At 37.2% G+C, this 13,064-nt stretch overlaps 1 protein-coding gene across 5 annotated transcripts in view; it reads left to right on the forward strand.

Annotated features, from left to right (window-relative positions):
- Positions 1–13,064, forward strand: part of bnc2 (basonuclin 2) — a 230,218-nt gene that overhangs the window by 142,360 nt on the left and 74,794 nt on the right. For all 5 annotated transcript variants that reach the window (XM_051896193.1, XM_051896201.1, XM_051896184.1 and 2 more), the window contains one exon: positions 9,508–9,610. In XM_051896193.1, coding sequence (XP_051752153.1) covers positions 9,508–9,610 — 103 coding nt within the window. The remainder of the gene's footprint in view (positions 1–9,507; positions 9,611–13,064) is intronic.

Here is a 13,064-nt window from a genome sequence, read left to right on the forward strand (position 1 = left end):
TTAAAAATTCTTCAAGTGTTAAAAGATTTGTAAAAGTTAACCTTTTTTTTTATACCTAATTTAAAAAGTTGCTGTCTAATAAAGCCTATCATGGTGCACTGCCTGTTTTTATTTGTTACATGTTTTGCTGCATACCTTGCCTGCACATTTATGGCAGGATATCGACAGCATTTTGAAAGCTAAGCCTTGAATAAGATCAAGTCTTGTGGGTGGCAGAGAGTACAAGATGCTTTAAGTGCTTGCCAGCAACCTGGCGTCAGCAAAGTTGGTCTGTGAGGCATGTGTGTGTGTGTGTGTGTGTGTGTGTGTGTGTGTGTGCTATGGTGTAAATGTTACAAACAAAGGAATCAATAGAGGTGGTTGAATAATGCTTTAGAATCTGAGCTACAGGTTTGGCCTATAATCATACATTAGTTGGGATCTTCTCATAGAATAATGGCATGAGGAGCGCTTTAAGAACTGTTATACACTGCACTGGCAGCACACACACCGCTGAGCTGTTAATTGAGCTCTTAATTAATTAATTAATTAATTAACTATAACATAAATTGTCAGACCCCACATTTGATGTTTCCATTTTTTTTGTTCATCTATTGTTATCTCTCTCTCTCTCTCTCTCTCTCTCTCTCTCTCTCTCTCTCTCTCTGTCTCTCTGTCTCTCTCTCTTATAATGGCTTATGTGATAAATGACTGTGATACAATAAGCCTCATTCTTCAATGAATCATACATGTTTAGATCAAATGCCCATAAGTCAGCCTGGCTTGTAAACTGATGTCATAGCAGCAGCAGCGATTTTGTTTGAATGACTGAGTATTTTTTCAGCTTTTCCATTTTTTGTTTGTTTTGTTTTTTATTTATTTCTATTTAAAGAAGGACTGCAAATAAACAATTTTAAATGGCCCAACTGAACAGTAAATAAACAAATCAAGCAGCTACTGAACTGAATTCAGCAATGCTATTCCTAACTACATGTGACATACATATACAAATTAATTAAACATTTCCCATTATATACTTATTAAAAATTTATTATTTTTTATTGTTTTCATTATTTCCTGAGCATTTTAATATTTGCATGTGCTGTATCAACAGATAACACAGCAATTTTTTTTTTTTTTTTTTCCTGATGAACCACAAAACGCTTAATAAAATCTTTAGGGATTTATCAATTATAAATAATCAGTACAGTAACATGGACTATACATACACAGGGCACAACAGAATCATATAAAATGCAGTTACGCAATGTCGAAAATGATAACAATCAGGAAGACGAAAAGCTTTTTTTTTTTTACTTTTAAATTCATCTTCTGAAAGACCTTGACAGCAGAGGTGTGAGAGAACATGAACAATGTGGCCTCCCCACCTTTCCTCTCTTCCTGCTGAAGTCTTTTCAGTGGCGGAGTGATTAAGGAGATGTCTTATCACACAATGCCATTGTGTTGTCCTGCCAGGCTGGCTGTCTCGTTGGGACACTTAACCCCTCATCGCTAAAAGCTTTTGGGGTCAGCTCCGGTTCAGTCTCCACATCAAGTAATGGCGGCTTTTGTCAAAACAAAGGAAATTCAAATGGGGCAAAAGCAGGCCATGTTTCAGGTGAGAGGAAGGAAGAGCTCATCTAAATGCCCCTACATGAATATGGCACAAGACACAGAATGGATGCTTGTTAGCACAATGTCAGTCAGCATGACAGTGCGACATGAGCGTGACTGCATTTAAGACATAATTCACATTAATGAATTACAACATTCTTTGAATGAAAAACATATTTTGGAATATTTATTGCAAGAAACGTTGTCTTTAAAGGGCACCTATTATGCAAAATTCACTTTTACATGGTGTTTGAACATAAATGTGTGTTGCAGTGTGTGTACACAACCACCCTATAATGATATAAATCCACCCACTCCTTTTTTTTTTTTAATTCACATAAATCATAAGCAGTGTCTCAGAACAAGCCATTTGCAGATTCCGGGCAAAGTGGCATCGCTTTGTACAGGCCCCGCCCACGACTGCTGATGGACTCTGCCGTATTAGCATAGACCCCGCCCTGAGCAAGTTGTACACAGTCCGCCATTTTCTCCAGGCCAGAGCAGCTGTAGCGACAAGAATGTCTCGTAAGCGATTGAGGAGTTTTGCTGTTGGATGTAAGAGTGAACATTAAAGTCTTCATGTACTCCTGACATCAAAGCCGCTAAAGATGCAGTGGATTAGTATTATTTTTGAAGGGAATGCGCCCCCATATACCTAAATTCGTTTATGTCTGCGTGAATCATTTTACACCAGACTGCTTTGTGAATGAATTTCAATACAAAGGGACAATATAAAACACGGGTTTTTCTGAAAAGTTGTTACTCAAGGATGGATCACTACCAACTGTTCGTGATCTAGCTTACAGTCTCCGGAGCGATAACAGTTACAGATACGGCAGTAATGAAAGGGTGAGCGCACACTTTATTACCGTTCATCAGAGTTGTTTTACGGATATAAAGTTTACAAGTTTATTAAGCACCCCTCGAAAATAAAGTCTGTATATATTTGTTTACTGTTAATTGTAATGAGTGTTTCTGTGTACTTCACTGTGTATGTTGATGATAATGCAAGGGAGAGAGAGAGTTTATGTATAATATTTTAATGCACACTTGCCAGGGTTTTTCCTGGCTCAAAAAGAGGCAGGTCCTTGGTCCTTCTCGGGGGTCTGGGGGCAGGTTTAAGTTTGTATACAAATCAGTTCATTTTAACCTTCAATATTAATGTAGTACCAACTGATTCCCATGTAGGCTATATATTTTACAGCATTAAAAAAATGTCCCATGTACTGTACCTGATATACAGTATATCCAAAATAACTGATATCAAATCGAATTGCAAGCTTGTGAATCAAAATGCTTAACTATGATGACAGACTGGCAGGAAATGGTGCAAAAACAGAAAACAAAGTCCAAACAGGGTGATATTGTGACATACTGATAAGCTACATCTTTCTATTATTGTTAATAATAGTTGCAACTTGCACTCTTAACCCTTTCGCACGTAAGTTTAAAATATTCTGGCTGACCCCTCAGCCTGAGTTTTTAAGGCGACCGTTATTTAGAACTTATCACTTTATTGTTTCCATGGTGACACGTCATCGCATGTCACATAACACACCACAGCGCTGTATGACTGATGATCTGCTTTTATTTAATTTTTCCTTTTTTATTCAAAATATTCACAAATTTGTTAGCTATAGCATGAAATATCTGATATTCCGATTGTCAAATAAGTGCAAGTGGATGTGTTTGGCTGTTTAAAAACCTTTATAACGATCGCGTTAGTTGAGCCATATGCGCGTTGGGCGCCGCCATGTTAGTTTGCGCCGCACAGAGAATCGGATCTGTTGGATTTACAACACGTGAATTCATCCACTTCTCCCGAAATACATGAAAGTAAGTGAGTCGGTGAACTGGGGAAGAATAGAGTAAACTTTAAAGTTACTTTCACAATGTGTATATGATATGAATAAAACGTGTCGTCTAATTATAATGGGTATAAAGGGTTGTTATTTCCACATCATTGTGCATTATACAACATCTAAATATATTGTTTTGTAAGTACTAATGTGTATTTAAATGTCTGAAACCTAAAATAAACATTATTTGGTTGAAAACACTGCATATATGCAGTCACGGCGCCATGGGCAGGCATTGGGGGGCCTGGACCGCCCTGTGAGTCACTAGTGCCCGCCCTGGACGAGTCAACTCCTTGCTTTTTTTTTTTTTTTTTTTTTTTTTTTTTTTATCAATAGGCTACTGTTATCAAAAGTTATCGTTTTGTATATACATAACTCCTGGATAAAAATAAAAATGTTGAAAAATGTGTTTGGTCTGATTAAAAAAAAAAAAAATTAAACGGATTTGATTGGTTTGTCGATAGTGAGCGCAGAAATGTTTGGTTGTGTGCTAAGCATAGCGCTGCACGCTTAACGTTAGCTGTAATTTTTTAAACAACTATGCTGAGCTATCTCGTGTGACAGTAACTAAGGATATACACAGCGTTTCTTTAATCAAAGACCACCAAAGTTGGCAGGAGAGATCAGCGAGGTAGTGCTAGGCGAAAGCCCGAGTGTTGCTGTGAGACTGACGCGCTTCTGCTGTGATCTTTGTCTGAACTATTTTCGCTGCTAAAACAGAACAAAAACAGTCAATATTGCGTCTAAAATGTAAGTAAATTCATATTAATTACTTGTTTATAGAACTGCCATATGAAATCATTGTCACATTTTCAATCGTGCTGGTATTATTCGGCACTCTTGGTTGTGTAATGTTGCTTAACTATATCATATGTCATAAATATAAAAACTCCACATTTTGAATTTTTACTGCAGTATTCAGTTGCGGCTCGTCTGTATGGGCAGGTCGGGCAGAGCCCAACAAAATATTCAAAACATTCCAAACATAGACCTCTATATATACATTGAATTAATAATATATTATAAATGTGTTCAGCATTCTGCAACAAATATTTTTCAAATTTTCTAGTCGTAAAGTGAGCAGTATACACTAAAATGTAGCGCAAGGATTCGGCAGGTATGAATCATGATGATAAGCGGGGCAGCCGGTCTCATAGCCCTCCCCAGCTCTACAGCGCCCCACAAATTTCCAATGCAAACCTGTGGTGAAAAATGGAACTGCAGCACCCTCTCATAGAGAGCCATTTGAGCAGATTTCTGGCTGCTCCGCTTATTTCCACGTGACGTTAAACCTAGCTCCAGGTCAAGACGATATCAGTCCGCTTCACATATGTGTCTGTATCAGGTCAGTAACTAGTTGGCATGTCTGTTCTTCCTATGTGGAGTAGCGTATTAAATTAATGAGAGTATAAACCCTTTAGTTTAAACGTGCTCATGTGAATAACTTTTATATACAGTACTTCTGTTGTGTTTGTTTTATGTTTTTCTGAGAATAGACATAACTGTTTTCTTGACTGGAATTACTACATACCTTGTAACATCCTAAAACAACATTCGGATACTACATTAAGGCAATTCAGATGGTATTTTATGAGTTTGTCGTGTGTACTAAAGTCTGTCAAACATCAATAGAGCGCCACCCTCAGGCTGAATAACGCATGGACATATGTGTCCAGCGATTAGGATATAAAGCTTACAAAATGTTTATCATAAACTAGCGCTAAGACCCAGAATCTACCTACCTAAATTTATGGCCAGGAGCCGCTACTGGCAGCATGTTAACTGAGTTTCTTTTTTTCTGCTGCGGTCATTTGTTTCGATTTCTCCTCGAGAGGCAGCGCGAGCGCCTCAACAGCGTAACATTGTTAGCGTCAGTACATTACATCAGCCTACCATTTTTATGCACTATCGATCGCCACTTAGACTAAATGAATGCAGAAGCACTATCGCGTTTTGGTGATTCCCTAGTCATTTTTTGTTATTGGCGTTTTAATCAGGCCAGGCAAGTAAAATTCTCTTTCACTTGCCCCTTTAAAAAAAAATCACTTGTCCTGGGCAAGCGGACAAGCGTTAATGTCGAGCCCTGCAACACGTGTTTAGTTCTTCCTAATTCACAATTAATGTTATTATGCAATGAGGTTGATCTCATTTGTGCCCCCCTGAAAAAAATGTAATGCCCGTCCGTGAATTTGTGTCTGGCGCCGGGTCTGCATATATGTGACACATGAAAGAGCTGCAAGCGTCCGTCTCTGGTTTAACGCCAGCCAAAGTGCGCAAGCACATTTGAATTTGGCAGTTGATCACGTGAGGCGCTGAACGTTCTAATCACACCGGTGTGATCGTACGCTCCTGGGGCCAGCCAAGACTGATCACACCGGTGTGATCGTATACGCGTCAAAGGGTTTAAAGGTGCCCTAGAATTGAAAATAGAATTTACCTTGGCATAGTTGAATAATAAGAGTTCTGTACATGGAAATTACATACCATGAGCCTCAAACACCATTGTTTCCTCCTTCATATGTAAATCTTGGCGTGAAAAACACCACGGAAAAACAGGCGAATCTCAACATAACACCGACTGTGACGCAACAGTTGGGATCATTAATATGTACGCCCCCAACATTTGCATATATGAGCCCATGTTCAAGGCAAGGCAGCCCTTACCAAAAAGAAGTTTATTCAAGTGTGCTATTAGTATACTTCTTTTAAACTAAAAATAAGAAAGTATACTTTCAGTCTACTTTTTATATACTTCTCAGAAATATACTTAAAATTGCACTTAAGTATACTTGACTTATACTGACAGAAAAGTCTAAGTATATTTGGCCTTACTTGGACTAGTCTTTTGATCGAGATATACTTTAAAGTATATTTATAAAAAGTATAGTATAAAAGTACATTGTTTGAAAATATTGATTTATAAAGAAAACAGATGTATTCCTAATTCTGAGTATCTGAATTTTTGTGTAGGCTTGTCCACTGCTAGTGTACATAGGAATTTACTTCAAATCTACACTCTTTTCTCGCCACTGACTGAATTTTCAGGCTATACGGTAGGGGGGCGCTGTTACGCATCTTCTGAAAGAGTACAGAATCTCCAGATCAAAATGCAGGAGAAGAAGCTGAAACAAGCGATAGAAAACTCACGCAAATGTAAAATAAAGCGATCATCAAACATTAAACAGCATATAAATCAAAACTGCCTAACGTTACTGAATGAGGACTATGAAGCTTTGGGGGTGTTTATGGACTTGATCTACTCCACCTGTGTTTGATCATCATTCTGAATTCCACCCGGACATAGTCTTTGACAAAAATGCAATTTTCTCAGCTTTTTGTTTAAAATGTTTCCTTTTTTAAAAATGAAACTTACCCACATTTAAGTGTTGATAAAAAAAAGTATTCATGAAGCTAGAATAAAATGTTTTTAAAATGAAAAGAGTTAAAGTACAGTTAAAGGTATTTCAAGTATATAAAATAATACCTAAATAGGAACATAGTAGTATACTTAAAGTGCAAATATAATATATAAAAAGAAAACTATAAGTGTAATGTCATGTTCACTTAAAGAAAACTTACAAGTATACTTGCACTAAACTAGTAGTTTACTGAGAGTATATTTCAAAGTGTACTTTCATATACTAAAATGTACTACTAGTATTAACTTATAAGTAACTAATATACTTATAAGTTCACTTGTAGTACAGATGCAGTACAAATGAGAAACGTAGCTGTGCTGTGTAACTAGTTGTGTACTTAAAGTTTACTACTGTTACACTTATAGTACACTTAAATGTATACTTCATTTGGGCCAATTTAGTCCCAAGCGGTATTAAAATAGTACACTTACAAGTTTACTACTAGTAAATTGATACTAGTATACTTTCTACATAAAGTATACTTAAAAAATATACTTGAACTTTACTTAGATATACTTGATAAAATGAACTTGAAGTATACTTCTTTTTCATAAGGGAGTATTAACGTTGTGGAGCTGCATAGCTGAATCATCAGACGTTCTGCAGGTACTGTGAAGCATGCGAGCAATGACAATAGCGAAAATGGCAGATGGGTCCATAAAAACTGTTTATGATCCATGATATCATGATATATTTAGTGACATTTGTAAATTGTCTTTCTAAATGTTTCATTAGCATGTTGCTAATGTACTATTAAATGTGGTTAAAGTTACCACATTTGTTTCATCATGTTCCTTACTGTATTCACGGAGACCAGAGCCATGTCGTTATTTTCATTTTTAACCCGAAAACGTTTGTAGTCTGTATAATTCATAAACGCGTCTTCATTCTTATTGAGTTTCTCCAAAGGTGTGTAGCTTTAGCCACGTTAGCCGTGCGGCACTATCAATCTCATTCAGAATCAAATGTTAGCAAACATCCACAAAATACATGCCATACTTACGTGATCTGATATACTGCATCACAAAAATTTTGTAAAGATCCATTTTGAGAGTTATATTGTGAATTTCAGTATTGTTTATGCAATGTTTATTGGAGTCGCGAGCTTGGGGACGGGGAGCACGAGCATTTAAAGGTGTGCACACCCCAAATCAGAGCATTTTTTATGCCACCCCAAAATAGGCAGTTAAAACATGGTATAATAAAAAATCTATGGGGTATTTTGAGCTGAAACTTTACAGACACATTCTGGGGACACCTTAGACTTATATTACATCTTGTAAAATGTCAATTCTAGGGCACCTTTAAATGTGCATTGAAAATTGCCAGCTGATAAAACCTATGCTCCAGGGACCATATTCATATAACATCTCAGGCTAAATGTAGAGCTTAACTTGCTGAGTTAGATGGTGATTGACACTAAACAGTAGAAAATCAGTCCAGTCTCTCCATCTGTAAATGTCATTGGCTGTTAAAGTCTTGTGTTGCTTATAATAAATTGACATGTTGATAACACACACATAAGCAGCCTTTCAGAATGCTTTCAATGACATGTAGCCTAGATCAGATGCATCCTATGCATTAGTGAGTGTGATGGTGCTTATGGGGTGTCCCTCTGGGATGAGGCTGGGAGGGAAAAATCACAGTATACTCACTACAAAAAACTAGACTACACCACTGCAAAAGAAGTATCTGAGCAAGTGACTGCCTGTTTGAGTTTTGTTGACAGCCAGAGGCGGCTGCCTCGTAATTCTTTATGCAGGAAAAACCATGCACTGTGTTTTATTTCTGGAGTGAAAACGGACGCTTCATCTTTTGTGTGAAGTACAATAAACGTCATAAAACTCATCAGTAAAGTTATGGCCATCATTTGGATTGGGTCCGCTATAACAGGCCTGTACTAATATTGGATAAAAGCAAGATGACAACATGATTTATAACTAATTAAACTAAACTAAACTATACTTGTTCTATATCCATGCAACATATATTCTCTGGCTCTGTAGGCATTATTGTCTGAATCCGGTTCGGGTTCACACTTACTGACAGTTTCTGACATTATTATGCTGCCTTCACGTGCTATTGGAAATTTGATAATTCCCACTTCTGAAGTTGTGATTACGAGCTCATGGCATTTAAGTTTCTAAATGGGAGGGCGTTCATGTGCAATTTTTACCTAGGAAACTCGTATTTACAATAATTCAGAGAGCACGTGAAGGCAGCATTAGTGCATCCTGACTCCTGACACCAGAGAATGAGCTTTTGAAGCTCCTCCCTCTTAGGCGGGAGCAGCAGCTCATTTGCAATTTAAAGGGACATGCACTAAAACGGCACATTTTTGCTCACCCCCCAAAAGTGGCAATTTTAACATGCTATAAAAATATCCCATCTGTGGGTATTTTGAGCAAAAACTTCACATACACACTCTGGGGACATCAGAGACTTGTAAAAAGGGGCATAATAGGTGCCCTTTAACAGAAAGATTGCATAATTTAACAAATTAAACAGTTAATTTGTTATATGCACTAATGAATCAGAAAGGGCTGCATTGGCTAATAATCACATCTATTGATATCATTTAAAATATAACAGTTTTAACATCTTTAAATGATGATTATTTGCTTGTGCATTTTCAGGCCATTCGCTGTACTCTGGTAAACTGCACATGTGAGTGTTTCCAGCCTGGAAAAATCCACCTGCGGACATGTGACCAGTGCAAGCATGGATGGGTTGCTCATGGTGAGTATCAGTGAGTGTATAAACCAGCCTGGTCATATTGCTTGTAGGTATTCATATGTATGTCACAGTCATGTCATTTTTAGTTTCATTATCATGTCTTGTTTAGTTTAATAGTTTCATTGTCATGTTCTGTTAGTTTTTAGGTAATGGTTCATTGTCACCATCAAGTACTCATTCATTTGTGCACACCTGTTCCTTGTTTCTTTGATTGCCTGTCTCTGTGCATTTAAGCCCTCGGTTCTTCTGTTCAGTGTTCCATGTTAAAGTTTATGGTAGATGTGTAGTGTTCTGTCACTCTCTGTGTTAATTTAATCTCGTGTTTCATCGGTCATTCGGCATCGTGCATCTCGTTATTGTATTTACTACACACAGCCCATGACAAAATGTGGAACCTAGATTAGATTAAAGCAGCAGAAGAAAAGGATAAATGGATATGCCCGCTGTACACCTGTTACTGCTTGAGCAGTGGGTCTCTTGAGGACCACACGAGGGAATTTATAGATCTGGCGTGCCTCACCCACTATCCTGACCGCTCACTATGCGTCTTCTACAACACCATCCTCAACGAGTGCTCGAGGGCATGCCTACCCGTGGAAGGTCCTCAAGGGAGTTTTGCACAGTATGTGGAGTGGGTGCTGGTCAATTATGGATCTCTATTTACCGTCTGCCCCATTGAGGAGGACACCACCAGCCCCAACTCTGCCATGGACCCAGAGCCCAGCCAGGTGACCAGGTGCATAAACTGGCACCAGAGTCCGTCATCGAGGGTATTTTAGTGGAGTTCGATGGGATGGATTGGAGCTCCCCACACATTCACATTGCTGAGGTGTGAGCAATTAGCTGGGTTCCCACAGAATTATTATTTGATGATCTAGATTATATCATGTTTCAAGATCTCCACTCTCTGCTGGTCCCATCCAGTCCCTAGTCGTCTTCGTCTCTGCTGGTTCAGCCTAGTTCCAAATCATCTTTATTGCCAGTGAATCATCCCAGCTCCAAGTCGCCTTCGTCGCCAGTGAATCAGCCCAACTCCAAGTCTCTTTCGACTTGTATGGTCCCGCCCAGCCTTCCTCTCCCTCCTCCTCTGCTATAGCCATCCAGTTCCTTGGCCTCACCTTCGCTGTCTCCCTTTAGCCCATCGGCTTCTTCTTCTGTGGTTCTCCTTCTCCTTCTGCTTGGATTCACCTTGGGCAGATAAAAACACATACACACACACACACACACACAAAAAAACAAACAAAAAACAAACAAAAAAAAAAAACAATAAATTTAACTAAATTTTACAATAAATTAAACTAAAACGTTCTTAAAAAATACAACTGAAAATAATATAAGACACTTGAGAATATGAATGTGAATATGTGAATGTGCTTACCCCACAGCCTTACTTCACAACAGGTGTCACATTTATGTCTTTGTGTTTTTTTGAAAATAGTTCCAATATCTTTGATATTATATTGAATATAAAAATGTTTGGTTTAGTCTATTTGTTAATGAGTGATTTGTGGTGATTCCCACAAATTTAGATTTGTGGAGTAAAAAATATGTTGGGATACAGCCTCAGCCATTAAAATTTTTCAGTAATTCCTTGAGTTAGATCTACATTTCGGACATCTTCACTGTTCATTAAAACCTACAGTATAAGCTAATTGAGTGAAATCATTCAATTTAAATTCAACTGTTGCTATTATTGCATAAAGGCATATGAAAAAAAAAAAAAAAAAATAAATAATAATAAAAAAAAATATATATATATATATATATATATATATATATATATTTAAGATATAAGTCAGCCTTTCAGATGAAACACTTTTACTAGGATTCTGCTTTGCCTGTCACTGGTTATCCAATTATTCAACTAAATTGTAAAAACTATATATATATATATATATATATATAGTCTTCAGTTTAAAGAAATCTGGAGGCACTCTCTTCAGTTAAGCACTTGTGCTCTCTGCGAAATACATTTCTTATTAGTAGCACATTTTGTAATCGAGTAAACTCTTGATTTTGCATTCACTGGTGCTGGCTAGTATGTGTGTGTGCACGTGTGTGTGTGTGTGTGTTAAAACGCATGTGTAACAGCTAAGGATGCACTGAAATTTTGGCTACTGAAAATTTTATATTGATTATTATTTTACTCAACCTGTTATTGATGTCTTCATTATTTAATGTATGTTTAAATAAATATTTCATGAAAATAAGTTACTACTGTTTATTGTTGTTTAAATGTTTATATTTCACCAACAAACTGGAGGAGAAACAATTCTGTTATTAAAAATTTTATATAAAAACTGCCTTATGTGCAATTTAAATGTTTGTACATCTGAATTTTTAGCTATTTGAGTGCTGAATATTAAATAAGTTTGAATAATTCATTGATTGAATTTATTACTTATTTTCTGTTTTCGGCAAACTGTATCCTGAATTTTCAGTTTCAGCCCAGAATTTTCATTTCTGTGCATCCCTAGTAACAGTATATTGGATGCTGCATGAGGTCTTAAAGTGACAGCACCTAATAAACCTGCTGCAGTCTGTGTCCTGTTAATCAAAAAAAAAAAAAAAAAAAGTGTTCTATAGGCTGCTGATTTTTTTGTAGGCTGTTGATTTTTTTTTCATGGAAATCAGCTGCAACAAAATGTTTTGCCAAAAGACCCAGAATAAATATGCTTTGATATAAATATTTGACAAAATATTTTTACCTTACTGAAATCGAAACTGGGAATCGAAAAGAATCAGAATCAATAAGCAGAAACGGAATCGATAATATTAAAACCTTACCCAACCCTAGTGGCATGGGTTTAATCTGATCTGTCTTTATTTGTCCTTTTATCTGGTCCCCTTCTTTCTCCCTTGAGCCCAGTGAAGTTATGGCTCCTCATAAAACTGCCTCTTTAGCCAGACAACATGCTCTGACTCGCATATCCATCCCTATTCTCTCATTCTACTCTGCATGCTTCTGTGTCTTCATTCCCACAGTTTTTAATTCAATAATAACTGTCTGTTCACTTATATACTTATTTCATTATACTTAAAATAAAAAGCATAGAAAGGTCAAAAGGTAGCCGAAACATCAAATGAAAGAGATGACAGTTAAAAGGGATAAGGAAAGACAGAGGGAGAAACAGACAGTTGGTTTCATAGAGAGACAAAAGAAAACACCTGTTGGGTTGGGATAAAAGGAAGAGAGACAGGCCTTAAGGGACCATCACAGGGGCCCTTCACCTAGTTTTAATTTCACTGTGATCTGTCAGACGCTATCCTTCCTATCCTCCTCTTCTTTTCACTCCTCTCTGCCATAGACTTCTCATTTTGTCTGTAGTGTTGGCAGCCATTCTGACAAGTAGTTCTTCATTTTTTATTATGTTCGTGTCTAGCTGGGTCTGTTGTCAGGCAAAGACCTAGTCAGCACAAAAATCAGTCCTGGACTGAAGGAGGGGGTGGGGGACAA

This window comes from Ctenopharyngodon idella, chromosome 1, assembly GCF_019924925.1.
Source record: "Ctenopharyngodon idella isolate HZGC_01 chromosome 1, HZGC01, whole genome shotgun sequence".
NCBI classification, from domain to species: domain Eukaryota; kingdom Metazoa; phylum Chordata; class Actinopteri; order Cypriniformes; family Xenocyprididae; genus Ctenopharyngodon; species Ctenopharyngodon idella.